General features: G+C 44.2%; 1 protein-coding gene and 1 pseudogene across 1 annotated transcript in view; both read left to right on the forward strand.

Moving 5' to 3' along the window:
• The window catches only part of Smurf1 (SMAD specific E3 ubiquitin protein ligase 1), a gene marked incomplete at its 5' end in the record, with an annotated part of 30520 nt that extends 16714 nt beyond the window's left edge, over positions 1–13806 (forward strand). Inside the window, 6 exons of the mRNA XM_010642850.2 lie at positions 1107–1285; positions 2374–2511; positions 5614–5734; positions 6668–6869; positions 8398–8473; positions 10040–13806. Of these exons, the coding sequence (XP_010641152.1) occupies positions 1107–1285; positions 2374–2511; positions 5614–5734; positions 6668–6869; positions 8398–8473; positions 10040–10139 (816 nt within the window). The remainder of the gene's footprint in view (positions 1–1106; positions 1286–2373; positions 2512–5613; positions 5735–6667; positions 6870–8397; positions 8474–10039) is intronic.
• A 2639-nt stretch (positions 13807–16445) lies between these two features.
• Positions 16446–18327, forward strand: LOC117286581 (annotated as a pseudogene).
• The last annotated feature ends 1065 nt before the right edge of the window (positions 18328–19392 follow it).

A 19392-nucleotide genomic window follows, 5' to 3' on the forward strand; every position in this document is an offset into this window, starting at 1 on the left:
ATGTAGAGACCATAGTAAGCATAGTCCTGAAGGGCAGATCCCAGACCCCAGGGAGTGGTGTTTTCAAGCAGAGTTCAGGAAAATGGAGCTGCTCACACACCGGTGGGACACTTCACTGCCACTTAGGAATCATGGTGTGATGCCTCTTTGTTGAGGGTGTTGTCTGAGAAGTGGGTTACAAAGTCTAGCCTCCATTTCCCCATCAGCCGTGGTAGCCGCACAAGCTGACACTCTGAGTGAGCACATTCTTGAGAGACAGGCTCATGGCTGGGTGTGGGTCCTGGGGGATTCCTTTGGGGCCGTGTCCTTTGGCAGCTGTCAGGGCCACCAAGGCCAAGTCCAGGAGCGTTCAAACGTGGAAGTCTTCAGTTAACTTGGAAGTGAAGTTTTGACAAATTTTCCAAGCTGATTATAATTCAAACCTGAAAGTAGAAATGTGAGGTTTCCTAGTTAAAAACTGGAAGAGCCCTTCCCTGGTTTTAGAGTGGTTCTTTTATTTTATTTTTATTTTTTTTTATTTTTTTCTGCTTCTTCTTTTGGTGGTACTGAGGATTGAATGCAGGGTCTCGTACATGCTAGGCAGATGCTGTACCATGGAGCCACACCCCAGTGTTCTTTTACTTTTTCACTTGGCTCATTCATGCTTGCTTTCCTCTGTGCCTTCCCCACCATAGCATTAGGCCTGGCAGAAGAGCAAGGGGGAACTGCCCATGGCTCTTTTCTTTTGAGGGAAATGGGAAGGTAAGGGAGGGCTGCTTTGTGTAGGGCCCTGGGCTTGGCTTGATTCTCTGCTCTTGCCATGCTGAAATTCTCACTTTCTGAAAAAGGATCTTTTTATTTTTATTTTGCACTGGACCCCCACAAGTTAAATGGCAATTCTGAGGAAGTGTTAGGCCTGAACATACAAAACATCATGCTAATTTATACAAAAGACATGTCTAAATTCCAGCTCCCTAAGCAGCCTTATTCCATCATTAGCATAACCTGTAAGCAACTGAGTTGGTGCTCACCAGTTCACCAGACAGCCTCGCAGAAAGGAAACCAAGCCTCACTGAGGTTGGCTGTTCATTTCCTAATGAATTCATGTTCTCTGCTGCCCCCTACAGGACCATCTGTCTTATTTCCACTTCGTGGGTCGGATCATGGGTCTGGCTGTATTCCATGGACACTATATAAATGGGGGCTTCACAGTTCCCTTCTACAAGCAGCTTCTTGGGAAGCCCATCCAGCTCTCTGACCTGGAATCAGTGGACCCCGAACTGCATAAGAGCCTGGTGTGGATTCTGTAAGTATGGACTCGTGTTCAGCTACCTGAAGATTCACACCAGGGCCTGGCTTGGAGCATGGTTGAATGTGTGTGTACATGTGCTTGTATGTATGTGTTTTGGAGAACGTATGAAGCTGGAGAAGAGAAATAAGGAAACCTCTGTATTACAATGAGAAACAGATTTAACTAAATTACTAAATTGACCTTTCTCATGACAGTGGCCAGTTTCTCCTCATGGGCTAGTTTCTTTGGCTGTCTCCTTGAGTTGTTATGGTCTAGTTACAAATGTCAAATAGCTGTTCCCAGCCTGGGGTAGGGTGGGGGAGAGAAAGAGACGCCACAGTATCTTATCTGTAGAAGGGCCAAGAACATATCGAGACAAAATGAGTGTTTAGTCCCCTTATCATAAGTGCTCTTGGGAGCAGTAGGACAGATGCTGCTGTGGAGCTAAGTCGGCTCCACTGCCTCTTCAGGGTTTTTCTTGTTTTTGTTCCTCCTAGGTTTTACATGCTTCACTGCGAAGTTCTTGAGCCAGGCGTCAGGGTTGCCTCCTACTGGGAATCTTCCCCTCTGTGTCTTATGACAGAACAGAGAAGGGCCAGGGATTTAGCTCATTGGTGCCTCGCCTGCCTCGCAAGCATAAGGTCCTGAGTTCAATCCCTGGTACCGAGGTTATGTTCTTGGGGGACAAAGTAGATTAAAGAGCCAGAGTTGATTTCTGAGTGAGTGGTTGTATGTGAGAACAGGTGTGGGTGAAAAGGCTGCCTTGAAAGAGGGAGACCATGTTCCCAGGGTGGCATCCTCAGGGTGCAGTTCTTTGACTCTGTCACCTCTTCACAGTCTCTCCCTTCTTGCCCAGACTCAGGGCAAAAAGCATTTAGGTCACGTGTCTCATAAAACCAGAGTGGTGGAGCAGCTAGCCCCTTCCCGTGCATGAGAAATCCGAGTTGAGGATGCAGGAACAACAGCTGTGTCTTCCAGCTCATTCAGCACCAGTGCTACAGGCCCTCCTGGCTCCTATTCACAGAGCTCTCTCCTCTTCCTTTCTGTGGGACTAGGTGATGACACAGGTGTGACAGCCACATGTCTCTTGTCTTCTTTGGCAGAGAGAACGACATCACTCCTGTGCTGGATCACACATTCTGTGTTGAGCACAATGCTTTTGGGAGGATTCTTCAGCATGAGCTGAAACCCAATGGCAGAAATGTGCCTGTCACTGAGGAGAACAAGAAGGAATATGTCCGGTAACCTCTAGGGCGTGCCTTGGGGTGGCCTGGGTGCAGCAGGTTCATGTTCAGAGGCTCATCTGCATGAGGCTCATCTATCCTAATGGCACTTGTGACCAGAATCATGTCAGCAGAGGCAATCTGGGACACAGGGGAGCCCAGGGAGAGCAGCAGGCCTGAGGCTTCATGCTGCCATTCCCGAGGGCGTCCTCTCCCGTGTCATGGGGCACCTCTTGCTTGAGGCAAACCAGCATAGGGGACCAGTCACTCTGAACTGTAGACGTGTGTGCGCAGAGAGATGCAGTTCTCACACTGCCCTTTATGTTGCTCCCAAATGTACTTTTTTTTTTCAGCTTTAATTGAGTTTACTGGTACATTTTAGGGATACAGTACAGTTACATTCATTGTTGAGATCTTGTACCTCTACGTGACAGGTCTTGGTTCTCATTTTTTCCCCTTGTCCCTGCCCTCCCTTCACCCCCTCCTCCCCTCCCTGTCTATAAACACTGTATTTTCATCTTTTCATTGTCTCACATTTTTTTCTTTTCCCTTATTACCCTTCCCCTACCCATCCCACCTTCCTCTTTCTTCCCATTTCACAATGTCAATTATCTCATTAGGATTTTATGTACTATTGCAGTGTATTCACACCAGAGAAACTATTCGGTATTTACACATGTGTGACTTATTTATTTCACTTAGGAGTATATCCTCAATATGTATCCATTTTCCTATGAATGAATCTATTTTCTCATTCTTTATAGCTGAGTAATAATCTATTTTATAGAAAAGCCACATCTTTTTTATCCAGTTTCCAACTGATGGACAGATAGGCTGTTTCCAAGTTTTAGCTATTACAAACTGTGCCACTATAAACATGGGTGCACATACTTCTCTGTGATATGATTCTTTTAGTTCTTTTGGAAAGATAACCAGCAGAGGGATGGCTGGGTCAAATGGAACCTCCAGTCCAAGCTCTTTGAGGTATCTCCATATTGATTTCCACAGTTGTTGCACCAGTCTGCACTTCAACAAAGTCAAGGACAAAAACCATATAATCCTCTCAATAGATGCAGAAAAAGGATTTGACAAAATTCAACGCCCATTCATGATAAAAACCCTGCAAAACATTGGAATAGATGATCTATATCTCAACTTAATAAAGGCTATCTGTGAAAAACTACAGCCAACATCATATTAAATGGCCAAAAACAGAAAACCTTCATGTTAAAATCAGGAATAAGACAAGGATGCCCACTATCACCACTCCTCTTCGATATAGTTCTGGAAACATTAGCCACAGCAATTAGACAAGAGAAAGAAATTAAAGCAATAAAGATAGGAAAGGAAAAAGTTAAATTGTCATTATTTGCTGATGATGTGATACTCTACATTGAAGACCCAAAAAACTCCACCAAAAGACTTCTAGACTTAATTGACAGATTCAGTAGAGTAGCTGGATACAAGGTGAACACCCAAAAATCAATAGCCGCCTTATACGCAAATAACAGACTCACTGACAGAGAAATAAAGGGAAAAATTCCTTTTACAATAGCATCCAAAAAAATGAAGTATCTAGGAATCAATCTAACAAAAGAAGCAAAAGATCTCTACACTGAAAACTATAGCACTTTGAAAAAAGAAATTGAAGAGGATATTAAAAAATGGAAAAATATCCCCTGCTTCTGGGTAGGAAGAGTCAACATAGTGAAAATGGCCATACTACCAAAACTGCTATACCGATTCAATGCAATGCCAATTGAAATTCCAACACTATACTTCACAGAACTAGAAAAAAGAATCCAAAAATTCCTTTGGAACCATAAGAGACCTACAATAGCAAAGGCCATCCTAGGCAACAGACACATGGCAGTGGGTATAACAATTCCCAATTTGAAACTATACTACAAAGCCACTGTGATAAAAACAGCACAGTACTGGCAAAGAAACAGATCTGAGGATCAGTGGAACATATTGGAAGACACAAAAACAAATCCAGATGTACTCAGCTACCTCATCTTTGACAAAGGAGCTGACCATCCTCAGTGGAGGAAAGATAGCCTCTTCAATAAATGGTGTTGGAAAAACTGGATTTCAACCTGCCAAAGCTTAAAACTGGACCCTTATCTTTCACCATGCACTAAACTAAAATTGAAGTGGATTAAAGATCTAATATTAAAACAGAAACACTAAACTTGCTGGAAGATAAGTTAGGCAGAACTCTGGAAGACATTGGTGTAGGAAAAGACTTTATGAACAAATCCTCAGTAGCACGGGAACTAGCAGAAAGAATCAACAAGTGGGATCTCATCTTATTAAAAAGCTTCTGCACTGCAAAAGAAACCATCAACAGAACTAAGAGACAACCTCCAATGTGGGAAAAAATTTTTACCAGCTGCTCCTCAGACAAAGGACTATTATCTAGAATATATAAAGAACTCAAAACAACCAGCCCCCCCAAATATAAAGACCCGATTCAAAAATGGGCATCCAAAATGAACAGATATTTCTCAGACAAAGAAGTAAAAGCAGCAAGTAAATATATGAAAAAAAATTTCCACATCACTGGTCATTGAAGAGATGCAGATGAAAACAACACTGAGATTCCACCTCACCCCACAAAGAATGGCTGCTATCAAGAAATCAAACAATAACAAATGTTGGCGGGGTTGTGGGGAGAAAGGAACCCTTCTCCATTGTTGGTGGAAGTCCAAATGTACTTTTAAATTATAGCATTTGATCCAGCAAGCCAAGTCCTACTGCTAGTTTTAGTAAAAATTCAGAATATATAGAGAAACATGCTGAGGTTGTTTTGTTTTGCTTTTGTTTCATTTTTCAGTACTAGAGATTGAACTCAGGGCATTCACACTGAGCTACCTCCCCAACCCAATTTTTAGAGACAGGATTTTGCTAAGTTGCCCAGACTGGGCCAGAACTTGGCAATTCTCCTGCCTCATTTTTAATTGAGTGTTGGGGCATGGTGCTTCAGTCAGTGGGGTTTGTGTTTGTCTTAGTGGGGAGGGGCTGGCTGCACTGTCAAACCTGAGCCTGCTGCTGGAGGCAGATAGTGTCTCTGTGACCCATTTGGTACTGCTTCTAACCTGTAGCCTTTTCTTTCAGGTTGTATGTAAACTGGAGGTTTATGAGAGGCATTGAAGCCCAGTTCTTGGCACTTCAGAAGGGGTTTAATGAACTCATCCCTCAGCATTTACTGAAGCCCTTTGACCAGAAGGAACTAGAGGTAGGTGTTTGGCACTAGGCCACTGGTGCTATACGAAACTCAGCTACGTCCAAGAAAGGCTGAGTCGGGAGCTGAGGGCATCTGTGCTGGCTTTTCACAGCCTTCACCTTAGACCAAAGACCCTTTCTCATATCTACTCCAATCCTGCTTGTTTATTTTGGCTATTAATAGACAGAACCAGGTGTTACTATGTCCTCTGATCACAATTCCTGGGCTTGGGCACGGGGCTGTTTTAGTGTGGTGCCCACAGGCCCGCCCACACCTTCTGACTGTCTCATAGATGCTGGAGCTCAGAACACCTGTGTGGGAGGTGGTTGTAAAACAACCCCTGTGCCCCAGTACTTGGGAAGGAACCCAGGGCTACACTTTGCACTTCTTTAGCTTCTTTAGATACTTCTTTAGCTCTGTTGTCGTGGAGGCTGAGTCTTGCTGAGTAGTCCAGCCTAGTCTTGTGGATTCTCCTGCCCCAGCCTCACAGAGTGCTGAGATTACAGATGTGTGTCACCAAACCCAGTTGAGCTTTTTAAACAAGTAGGGAATCATATCCCACATACCCTGGCTCTGTATAACTTGCCAAGGTCCTTTGTGTGTCCTGTAGGGATGCCATGGTATGGTCTTAGTTACAATTAGCTATGTTCAGTTTTGCCAGTTGGTCCTTTGATAGTCGCACCTCATCATTGCAGAGCACAAGCAGAGCTTTGCTTCCAAGATGGTGCCATGTCAGTAGCTGGGCACTGTCATCCTGGGGCTGAGCGCCAGCTGGGAAAGATTGAAGCTAAGGTTTGGGCTCCTCTGTGTGCAGCTTCTTCCCGTCTAAGCATCTGACTAAGACATAGCTCCTTCCTGGCTTTGGCCACCAACTCTTTTAATCCCTTGCACGCATCACACCGTGGCTTCTGTCTTTTGGCAATAACCCCCTGCTATACTGCTCAGTTGATTATAGGTGGCCTGGACAAGATTGATCTGAATGACTGGAAATCCAACACACGGCTGAAGCACTGTGTGGCAGACAGCAACATTGTCAGGTGGTTCTGGCAGGCAGTGGAAACCTTCGATGAAGAGAGAAGAGCTAGGCTCCTACAGTTTGTAACTGGCTCCACCCGAGTCCCTCTCCAAGGATTCAAGGCTCTACAAGGTGACTGACGTGGCGGTAGGGCTAGTCTCTGAGGTGTGCTACATGGCATGTGTTGTGACTAGGCTGTGGTAGAGAAAACTTGAATGTTTGGTGAGATATCCACTAGGAAACTGGCCTATATTCTCTTACAATCGAGGCCTGTCACTGCCACCATATGCCAGGTGGGTGGCAGATCCCTACTGAGTACAGAACAGGGCACATGGTTCCCATGTCATTACCACTTTCAGAAAGCATACATGGTCAGACTGGGAAGGGCCATTGAGGTGTCTGGTAAGGCCTTGGTGTTTTCTGTCTGCAGAGCCACCTGACCAGGACCCCACTCCAGGGAGAAAGTGAAAGGAGCCACCTGTAGCCACTGTGGCCACAGCCTGAGGCTGCAGATTTGGTGCAAATACGAAATATTCACTAGGACTTTTGAGACACCCCCAGGGAAGCAGACTGGTGGTATCTGCCTGTAGAGTTCTGTAGGGACCAGTGCCAGTGGAAAGGATTCCAGGCTGAGCATCCTGGGTCTCTGCCTGCTTGCCCAGCACCTACAGAGTAAGCTGAGCAGGCTTTCCATCCCTACTGCACAGATGAACAAACCAAGACTCACTGAGGTCCTAGGATTTATTTTTCCCTCCAAGGAAATAGTGAGGTGGTAAGGGCAGAAGCCTGATACTGTGACTCCAGACTGCTTTCCTGATTCATTGATGACCCACACAGCAGCCCTACTTGGAAAGTTCCTTATTGCTGTAAGGATCTTATAGTATCCTCTCTAATCAGATGGAATTGGGATCAGTGTCCCTGTAGTGTGTACAAGGAAGGCAGCACAGACATGGCTCAGGTATAATCGGGGCCATGACAGGGTCCTTGTTCAGGACAGAGTGTCAGTGTTGTGGGAGGAGACATGATTACTGTTGGCTGCAGGGAGGCAGACTGGGACTCTGGAGAGCATAGTGCTGCCCCAGCTACCACTGTGGCTAAGGGGGCCGCAGCTTCCATCCAGGGGCCATTGGGACTCTCTTGCCTTCTAGAAGATGGTGGGCTGTTGCCATCATCATTACGACCCCACTTGCTGCTGCACGCACTGCTGGTCTTTGCCCTCCTGGAAGGAGCCAGTGAACACATGGGAGCAAATACCAGCACAAGGGAGTCCAGTGGCCTCCACAGTCATGTCCAGAACAGCATCAGTTTGCAGGCGGGTGTCACAATGTTGGCCCCATCTTTGTGGTAGCAGCTGTGACTGGTGCTGGCCAGCATGGTGTCACTTGAGGCTGAGTCTGAAAAAACCTGAGCAAGGAAGGACCCAGGGACAGTGATCTCTCTGTTTAGAGAGGGTGCAGAGAGATTTCACTGTCAGACACCCTGCGGCTGCTTAGTCAGGGGATGTGAGGACCTTCTTAGATGTCCTAAGTTCTCTAAAATGTCTGATTTCTGTACTGGTGCCACTGAGGCCATGCAACCCTCCAGCAGGGCACTGTGCCTGGCACTGGGGCTCTGCCTCTAAGGTGCATTGACTAGAATATTGTCTTGTAAGGTTCTACAGGCGCGGCAGGGCCCCGGCTCTTCACCATTCACCTGATAGATGCAAACACAGACAACCTGCCCAAGGCCCATACCTGGTAAGAACTGCTGCTGGGTGGCACTGGGTCCTGGGAATGGGGCCAGAGCACTGGTCTGTCTCCTTGTTTCAGCTGTTTTCTTCATTGTAGGACTGCATTTCATTTATGCAGAGCTTCAGATGATAGCAGTAAGAGCATTTGTGTCAATGGGACGTTTGTGTGAGTGTTGTCAGGAGACTTACAAAACTGATTTGCTGTAACTGATCAGTGCTCGTATTCTGGTGATAGCCTGTGGCGGCCACTGCAGAAACCCTTTTTCCTTCTTGCTGGGCCTCCATGAATCTGTGCATGTGTGTACCTATCAGAAGGCAAAGCTAAGATTTGAATTTGTATTTATTGGTTTTCACTTGAACATTTCTGGTTCTATTCATGAGATGCCATTTTCAAAAGTTTTCTTCCTAAATTTTAGCTTAAAAATGAGCATATATAGTGGTTTAAAGATCTTGTCCAGGCATCTACTTTATCCCAGGACCACTAGCCTCTCCTGTAGGAAACAGGTTCCAAATGTTGTTGGGATGCTGACCCAGGGGCATGGGTGTAGGTGCTGCTCTCATACCCTCTAGTGATGGGCTTCAGGGCAAGTTACTGAATATTCTAACTAGACTGAATGAACATCTGGGAAACAAGGTAAGGCAGCTATCCTAGGCCTCCTGGACAACATGAAAGCTCTGCCCTGTGGAGCCCCTCCACCCCCATGTTGGTGTCATCTGTTTACAGGAACCTGCCATGTTGGAACATGGTGATGCCTTCCTCAAAAGGCTTCTCTCCTTTAGTAGTTCAGTACTTGGCATAAAAGACATGAGAAAAATGCTCTCTAACACTGAAAGTATTGTTAAAGGAGCACCACCCCACCAAACTCACAGATGGAGCTGTCCCTAGGTGCTGAGCACCTGAGAGCTGAGTCCCAGTAATTCACAAGCTACCATGTGCTCTGGGTCATAGCTCTGTGTTTTCTGTGTTATGAGAGAAGTTTCCTAAACGATGTCTTTTTCTTGGATAAATACTAAAAATGAATTTCCCATGGAAGTATTGAGTCAGAAATTTAACATTCATTTCATCTTTCAGGGACTTGGCACTTTATTAAAAGGTTTGAGATATAATGTGTTTTTGCAGGGAATTTTCCAGACTGCCCCATTTGGGTCTCAGATCAAATCCCAAAGGAACAGACAAATCAGCAGAGACTTGGCTGATGGCCAGTCTAGATTCCAGGGGTCAGCAAAGGGGTGTTCCTGGTAAGGAAAAATAATTCTTCCCAATGACAAAAGACAAATTATGAACTTTGTTCTCATATAAACAGTCTAAGTAGTAATTTAGTTATAGTTTGGTATTGAAGGTCTTGAGATTTATTTTGCTGTGGGTTGACTGAAAAATCTTTGCCTTAGAAGTGGTAAAACACCAAGAAGAGGTGGAGAACTCACTACCCTATCCTCCCTGCCCCCACTCAGGCGATGGGCTGTCATGCTCCCACACACTTGCTGCTCACTTGCCTCCTGCCTGGCTGTGACCTGGAAGGCAACCCAAGAAGTTGCCCCCAGCAGTGACTCTTGTTCCTTTGTCCTTCTCCAGCTTTAATCGGATCGACATCCCACCTTATGAGTCCTATGAGAAGCTCTATGAGAAACTGCTGACTGCTGTGGAGGAGACCTGTGGCTTTGCTGTGGAGTGAAGAGCAGCTCAAGGCAGCAGAATCTCACTCATGACCACGAGACCAAAAGCATATAGCTCCTGTGTGCCTCCCGCAAAGCTGGCTGAGGCCTGGAATTCCAGAAACCCGAGGGAAAAGGCTTTTCTCCCTCCTTCCTTGGCAGAAGGAGGGGGCAGGGAACTTTCGTAGGTGGCTCCCACCATCTGTCCCTCCTTTATTATAGTTTCCCACCCCCTCCATCACCCATCCAATAAAACGCAGCCAGGTTCTGCCTTTGGCCTCAGTTACACATGATGAAAAGGCTCAGAGCCCTGTGCTCTTCATAGGAGCATGAGCCACAGTAGGGCGAGCTGGGCCCACCAAGGGTTTGCATGGTTGCATACCAGCCATCTCCTCTCCGTACAGCCTCAGCGCCCCTTTTCAAGTTCAGCAGAGCTGCTAGTTACTTTACCAGAGCTCAAATTCCAAATCTTACATCCTAGGAGCCTGTTCTGGGTGGCAGATTAATTTCTAACTGAAAAGTGACTATGTAGTAGATGCTTATTGGAATTGTGCCACGTCAGGATGCTTGAGTCAAAATGTGTTTCCCCTTTGAGAGGTGAAGGAATTGGAGCAGCTTTCATTGGAAGCCCAGGGTATTTCTTTGCAGGGTATCCTGGCTGAAAAAACTCATTTTGCACAGAGAAAAACTATCTTTCCTTTGCTGCGTCCTATATCCAGTTTGAAAATGTTTCTGGTGAAAATACCACATAATGGAGCTAAGCAAAGAACACACCAAAACCAGCCTCATATCCAACCAGTCGGTCCAGTGCGGACTCCTGTGCCCTGGTGTATGTGGAGGAGCACCGACTGCATCTCTAGAAATGTTACAGACTTTGATTTGGCAATTGCTAAGAGCTCAACTAACAATTTTGTTACTAGCTGAAGAGAGTGGAACAGTGGCCCTGCTGACCAGTTCCACACGAGTTCTTGCTGTACACAAACAGGGTATGGATGTAAACCAGTGACACAGGATGGGGACAGCTCCACACAGACCCAGTTGGCCCCTTCACCTAGTGGCAGTGGTGACATTAACAGTTTAGTTCACTTACCCACATGTCTCCATAGGCTGAGCAAGGCCAAAGCCAGCCAACTCTACATTTCTGACACCATCTCCAGTTTGCACAAAAGTTCTGACAGTGTTTTATTTCCACAGAGTGGCTTGGTTTGGGACAGCTAAGCCTCCATGGAAAACAGTAGCAGCAACAAACTTTTTGGTATGGTGTTGCTGCTGTTTCAGTTTGGGGCGGGGGCAAGTACAGGGTAATTCATTAGCAAGACATTTCATTGCTGTTGAAATCTGAGTTCAGTGTTGACTCCTACTGTGGTCTGAGATGGATCAGGAAGGACCTTAGGATGACTTTCATCTGTTCTTTTTGTTACTTTTACTGAGACCGGCGGTGAGAAGGATCACTAACCCCTGCATCTGGCTGCGCTTCTTGAGCTTGCCCTGGAAGCAGTCTGGGGTGCGCTCACCATCTTAGGTCACAGACCTGGTCTAGATTTGTCTAGCTTGGAAGCTGCTGGTCCCAGGGTCTGTAGAGTCTGAGCCACACTCTTGGCTGCTGATGTGCTGGGACAAAGGGACCATGTGGGACTCACTGCAGAAGGAAAGTTGAATCCATTCAAACGTCCAGGCCGACATGTGGCCTTAGTCTTTCAATTTCTTGCCTTGCCCTAATAGGGCTTATCTGTGTCTCCTTCACCTTGATGCTTTGGAGGGCGTTCTAGAAACCCATTCCCCCAGGACTCCCATCTAGTCTTCCCTTACAATCTCCCCTGAAGCTTGAGGAACTGAAAGGTACAGGCCCCCAGGGAGGTTTTCTCCGTGACCCGACCCCAGCTGTGGGAAGCAGCTTAAGTCTTGATGTCAGAAGTTCTGTTGGTTTCCTGGTGGTACCACCCCACACCTGCAGTGGTGAGGAGGGAAGCCAGGGTCTCTCAGTTCAAGACTGAAGCAGGAGTGGTACCTGTGAATACTAGCTTCTTGTGCTGGGAGGAATGGTGGGATGGTCTTGATCAGCTTACTCACTGGCCCTACACCTTTCTTGTTGGGTGTCCCTTCAGCTAAGTTTGAGGTAGTGGCTTCGGCCCACCATGGCCTTGTTGCAGACCTCCCCAGAGTTCTGTCTGGTCTGCTCTCTCTACTCAGCCTCTGTCAGGGTGCTGTACTTCCAGAACCTGAACTGCTGACCATGGTCCAGGGCTTTTGCACTCCCTGAGGACACTGCATGGCAAGTCCATGGTAAAAGTTCCTGGTTGTCCCATATGTGATATTGTTGGTCCCCTCATCCCTGCCCCATGGGCCCTCCTCACCCAAATCCTTCAGGGGCCCAACTTTCCAGGCTCGCCCTCCCAGCGGCCAACAGCCGACACTCAGGGATGTAGCAAACCACCACTCTGCAGAGTTAGGGCAGGAAAGTAAGGCGACTGCATGGCAGTTCAGGGGGACAGCACATAGCACTCTCTGGATCTCTAAAGGGAGAATCTGCCACTAGGTTGGATTTTGGCCCCTAAGCTAGATTAGCCATGTGGTCCAAATTCAGGTCAGGTGGGCCTCAACTTGGAGATGTCAGGAATGGCCCTCTGCAGAGAGCACACCCTGCCACCTGCAGCTGGTGTGTGCCGCACAGCAGCCTTCCTGAAACACAGTATGGATTTTTAAAGTTTGTTTATTTTTGTTTCTCAACCACTTTATAATGTATTTTTAATTTATTTTGTAATGTCTTATTTTTAAGTATTGCTGCTATCCTTACTCTTCCCACTGTTTTTATTGCTGATTTATTTTGTCAAAGTTGTACACTAATGTTCCGTTTTATGTCAAAATCAAAAGTATTTAAATACTAGTTCTATTTAATGTGATTATGGAACCAGCTGGAAACACAAAACAGATTGTACAGCAGGCTGGACCCGGGAGGTCAGGTTCATTTTGTTACATATGCAATAAACTCACGACTTTACATTTTATGATGCTTGTTATTTTGGTGTGGAAATGAGATTCCATTTTCCTTACAGTTTCACAAGCAAGGTCAGTGGTCAGAAATACTGGGAAGGGCCTTCCAAAGAAAAATCAAAAGTAAGGACAAATAACTAATGGAAATGTAGTGGTTGTTTGAAAGTGCTTTATTAAGCAAAACCTCATGGGATTGGGAAAGCTTAGAATCTTTTGACATCTTTGCATATGGTCATATGTAGCACCCCCCCCCATTTCTTTTTGTGGTAAATGGACATAAAATTTGGTGGCATTAAAATGCATCAAAGGAATACTGCCTTAGACGTGAAATTGTGATACCAGCTCTTCCCTGGGTCTCCAGCCTGCCTTGCAAAATATTCATGGTAGCTCCCACCAGCCTTTCTGTTAACACAGATACACATGTATTTATTGTTTTCCTGGAGGATGTTAATATCCTTTAACTGATTTCTACCTTTTGTCTATTTTGAATAAGGCTGTTAGGAACACAGGTATAAGATTATCTGTTGGAACCCTTGCTGTCAATTCTTCTGCATATGTACCTCAGAGAGGAACTGCTGTTAAGTACATGTGTATTTAACTCGAGGCACTGCCAAATTGTACTCCACAGTGACCGTACCACTGTGCTTACCAGCACTACCGAGGGTTACAATTTATCTACATCCTTAACCACTTTTTTTTTTTAATTTAAATAATAGCCACCCTAGGTGGTGTGAGGTGGAATCTCACTGTAGTCTTAATTTGCATTTCCCTGGTGATGTTGATCATCTTTCCAAGTGTTTGTGTCTTCTTTGGGGAAATGTCTATTCAAGTTCCCCTCTTTTCCTTTGCCCATTTTTGAGGTGGGTTGTCTTCTTGTTGTTCTCTATTTGCTGTGTGATTTGCAAATATTTTCTCATTCAATGAGTTACCTTTTTACTCACCATATTAGCCTTTGATGCCCAAAAGCTCTTAATTTTGGTGAATCGCTATATATTTTTCCTTTTGTTTGCCTATAATTTTGGTGTCATAGCTAAGAAATCACTGCCAAATTCAGTCATGAACACACTCAGTGTTGTAAGGATTTTATAATTAGTTCTTAAGTTTAGGTCTTTGACTCATTTTTAGCTGGTTTCTGTTTATAGTGTCAGGTAAGGGTTCACTTTTATCATTACTTATGTTGATATCTAGTTTTCCCTGTGCCCTATGTTGAATGATCATGATTTCCCCACTGAATGATCATGGTACCCCTATTGAAAATCATTTGACCTAATATATTAAAATTTCTCTTTTCTTTATATCATGGCATGGTCTGTCTGTCCTTACGCCAGCACCTTTCTGTATACTTGTGGTCTTTTTAGAAGCAGGCAACATGACTCCTCCAACTTTTTTCCTTTTCAAGACTTTTTCTTTTCTGGGGCCCACTAAAATTCCATATGAGCATAGGGTTTTCCATTTCTGTGAAAAAGGTTGTTGGGGTTTTGATAGGGATGGCATTACCTCTGCAGGTCATTTTGGGCAGTAGTGACATCTGTTCATGATGCTACATCTTACAGTCAACTCATGAACATGGGATGTCTCTCCACTGACATCTTCTTTCATTTCTTTCCATGTTTCATATGTTTTTAGCATATAAGTGGTAAACTCCTTTACATTTTTTATTTATCCTTAGGTGTTTCTTCTAGATGCTATCATTAATATAATCGCTTTCTTGGGTTCCTATTTGGATCATTCACTGCTGCTGTATAGAACTGTAACTGCATTTGTGTGCTGGTCTTGTACCCTGCAACGTCTAGATTTGTTTGGTAGCTTTCTAGTGGATTCTTAGGGATTTTCTGTATAAAGGATTATGTCATCAGTGAATTGAGATAGTTTCACATATTCTAATTTCGATGTCTTTTATTATTTAATAGCTCTGGCTTTTCAGTACAATGTTAAATAGTGGTGCAAGGCAGCTTTAGCTTTGTCTTGTTCTTGATTTTAGGAGGAATGCTTGTAGTCTTAATGCATTTTCTACAGGAGTGAAAATCCATATGTGCCTCTCTCATGCTATAATGTGATTATTGCAATGTTTTTTTCCATTCCTAGGATATATCCCACTTGTTCATGGTAAATAATCCTTTTAATATGCAGGAGGGACTCAACTTCATTTTGTTGAATTCTTTTGGCCTCAGCCTCTCAAATACTGGGATTACAGGTTTGCATCACCATGTCCAGCTCAATTTGTTATTCTGTTGAGGATTTTTATATCTATATCAATAAGGGATATTGATCTATAGTTTTCAATATAGTGTCTTTGTCAGGCTTTGGTATCGGGTTTCATAAAGTTAGGAAGTATTCCCTTTTCTTTGAATTAGTAATCAACAGCTTTCCAACAATGCCCCTACTATTACAGATCCATTCAGATATCCTGTTTGAGATTCTGTCCTGGTAGGATGTACATTTCCAGGAAATCAGGAAATTTCATTTAAGGCACCTAGTTTGTTAGCATACAGTTCTTCATAGTACTCTCATACAATCTTTTTTTGTGTGTGTGTGTGTGTGTACCAGAGATAGAACTCGAGACTTTGTGCTTGTGAGGTAGGCAGTGGAACTACTGCACTAAATCCTGGCCTCTTGTACAGTCTCTTTTGTTTGTTTGTTTGTTTTTGAGACAGGGTCTCATTATGTAGTTGAAACTGACCTGGAACTCACTGTGTAGCCCAGGCTGGTCTAGAACTCACAGCGATCCTCCTGCCTCAACCTACTGAGTGCTGGGATTACAGGCGTGCACCACCACGCCCGGCCCACTCTACAATCTTAATGCTTCCTTTTCTGATTCAGTTGATTCTTTTTTCTTAAAGTTTTGTAAATTTTATTATCTTTTTGAAGAACTATTTCACTATTTTTTTCCATTTTTTTTTCTATTTTCTTCTCTATAACATTTTTTACTTTTACTAGCTGTGAGTTTAGTTTGCTCTTCATTTTCTTGTTCCTTAAGGTGTAAAGTAGGTTCCTGATTGGAGACCTCTCATTTTTTAATATAAATATTTACAGCTATAAATTTCCTCCTTAGCAATGCTTTCACTGCATCCTGAATTTAGGGTATGCTGTGTTTTCATTGTCATTATCTCAGGATTTTTTCTAGTTTCCCTTCTGATTTATTCTTTGACACCCCACCCCATCCACCCCTCACCCCCCCACCCCGGCTGAGAGTGTCTTGTTTTATTTCCACACATGTGTGGATGTCCTAGTTTCCTTTTCCAGCTTCATTCCATTGTTGGAGAAAATAGTTTTTATGGTTTGTCTCTTTGGGAATGCTCTGTGTGTTCTGCTGTTGTTGGTGGGGTATTGTGTATATGTCTGTCTGTTAGTTTAGTTGGCCTGTTCAAATCCTACACTCACCAGTGATTTGTCTGTCTAGCTGATCATTATTTACAGTGGGGTGCGTAAGTCTCTCAGCCATTGTGAGCGGTCTTATCTCACTCCTCAGTAATGTCCATGTGTGTTACAGGGGTCTCTTAGTTTATCCTCATGGAAGTTCACTGAGTTTCTTAAATTTCTTCACTCCTGTTAAAGTCTGGGGGAGTTTTCACCCATTATTTCTTCAAAATAATGCCCTTTTCTCTCGCCTGTTTCCTTTTCTCAGCACCCCTTTCTTTGATATGCAGTGGTTTTTCACTATTCTACAAGGCTATGCCAGCCGTCAGGTACCTCACAGTGGCCATCCTTTGGTCCTCCCTTGGCCAGACACCTTTCCAAGCAGCTCTGTGTTCCCACTGTCTGGCTTGCACCGGCTGCTTAGGGCACAGAATAGGCTCTCTAGGCCTGTGCTTCCTGGACACTGCAGTGGCCAGAGACCCTGGTCAGCCACCCATCTCTCTCCATGAGGTGCTGCAGTGACCCTCTGCTAGGCTCCTGAAAAACCTAAGAAAGTCAACTTAAGAGGGGAAAGACTTATTCATTCTGGCTAGTGCCCTCAGTATGAGTTTTTGAGGGACACTTCATGTATAAACCCAAACTGCTGTCCTCCTATTCTGCCCCCTATTACAGTCAACACAGCAGCCATGGAGAGTGCCCCTCTGTTCCCACAGGAGGGGAACAGGGCTGAGTCACCTAAGCCCTAGGCTACCACTTCTGCTTCCTGTGGCCCTGTCCTTGTCCAGTAAAGACAGCCTTATAATCTGCCTGCCAGCAGCTATAGTGCGATATACATAGTGCTGTTGGTTGGGATAAGTGTCAGGCAGTGACAGTTTCTTGCTAGTCATGGAAATGAAGTGCCAGCAATGACACTGTGCAGGAAGCTTGAGCAAGACCTCATGTTGCTGTGGAAGATGTTGCCCCTGGGTAGTGTTGCCCTCAACTTTTCACCATGAAAGACTAGCTTTGTCCAGGGCTGCCAGAATGTCTGCCATTCTGGTAAGAAGACATCTGTGCTTGAGCTTAGCTTTATAGAGGAACACTTCAGAGCCCTTGACACAGTATTAATGGAAACCAGACTATAGGAGAAAGGAAGAGAAACCCAGAGGCTGTTAATAAAGATCTGGAAAAACTCCAACTCTATTTAGGCTTAAAGCCAAGAGTTTTACAAAGAATTAAAAGAAATCTATATAATACAAGTCAAGCTAAGAAACTGCTTAATCATGAGATGGCTTCAAATGTATCTGCTGAATCAATAGAAGCAACTAAATCAGCCCCAAATCCTATCAGAAAGAGAACTTAAGAGAAATGACTACCAAAATTCTAGGATAGGTAGGAGAAGATGGCAGTCTCCACAGGAGTTAAAAGTTGGAAGAACTTGAAGAAGCACAAAAAAGGAGTAGGCGATGGTACGGTTACCTGGGGCCTTGAAGATGACGAAGATATGATACAAGGTGGACAGGCATGATCACTGGGCCACCAAGGACAAATTATAGCCTGAAAGTAGAATGTGGACCTAAACACCCAGAAGCTCTTCCATCAGATTTGTAACAAAAATTAATATGAATGGAATAAATCCAGTGAAATGGTGGATGCACACAGCATACCAGTGTTAGCAAAATGGCAAAGTTCATATTGCATTAAAGTACTTCAAGAGCTAAGATGTCTAATGATGTCCAAAGAAAATATGCAGCTTCCACAACCACCAGAAGGACAAACATACGACAGTTTCAGTGGATCTCAAACTTGTCTTAAATCAGCAACCTTCTACACATATTGTCTTGATTAAATATCACAATGCAAAATACCTGGACACTGAGTGAGAACTGCAGCTGGTTAAGTTAAATCAGCAACCTTCTACACATATTAATTGTCTTGATTAAATATCACAATGCAAAATACCTGGACACTGAGTGAGAACTGCAGCTGGTTAACATGACTTGGATGTTTGAAGAATATATGTACACCCATTATGTTTTCAGGTAACAGGAGGAAAAATGTGGCACAATTTTTCTTTCTTGTTAAGGCACTGTCATTGAAACACGGACCTGGAGTACTCCAAATAGAATTCAGGTTTACAAGATGAAAGCATGACAAGAATTGTCAGATGTCAGTGGAAATGTGTGTTTCTGAAAAGTAAAATATTATGAAGGGAAAACACATAGCATGCTTATCCATCTTGCTTAGTGAAAGCTACAGTTTGAAATTGTTTAAAGTAGCAGGTACAGTGAGTATTGTCACAAATTGTGTTCATTTTTGAAGCAGTGTGGGTGCTGACTACTATTAGTATCAAAAATATGTTCATGGTTGTTTTGATACCTGTATTTATAATAAAATGTTGGGGGGATGGTGAGTTTCTGTCAAAAGCTATTCCTCTGTGTTACGTGTAACAGACATGGTAAATACTTGTTTACAGTCTTTATGCATTTAAGTTTAGGTGAAGTCAGCAAAAGGAAATAGGTGTATGGATATGTGATTTTGAGATTAGTCTTAAAATGTAAATAAAATGTGGAATGTGTCTTCAAAAAAAAAGTTCTAGGATAAGGGAGCTAAAAACAAAGTTGCTTCCAAAAGAAAGCCGCAGGATAGGAGAGAAGAGTGGATGCGTGTACAGAATGGAACACAGCACCGGATGGGATGGAACAGTATGGGGTTAGCTGTGCTGCCAGAAGTGCTGCTGAGTCCAAGGTCAGCTCTGCTGCCAGTGACAGACAGACCAAGCCACCCAAGGTCAGTGAGCACCTGACCCAAGAAGGACTGGCCACAGAGACGTGGCCAGTAGGAACACGGCTGGATACTGCAGCTGTGTTAAGTGGAAATCCCTTGGTTAAATGAAAAGGATTTCTGAAGACATTGATATGGCTGAATTACCCTCTTAATTTCAAA

This window comes from Fukomys damarensis, unplaced genomic scaffold (genome assembly GCF_012274545.1).
Source record: "Fukomys damarensis isolate Sample0158 unplaced genomic scaffold, DMR_v1.0_HiC HiC_scaffold_17, whole genome shotgun sequence".
Taxonomy (NCBI): domain Eukaryota; kingdom Metazoa; phylum Chordata; class Mammalia; order Rodentia; family Bathyergidae; genus Fukomys; species Fukomys damarensis.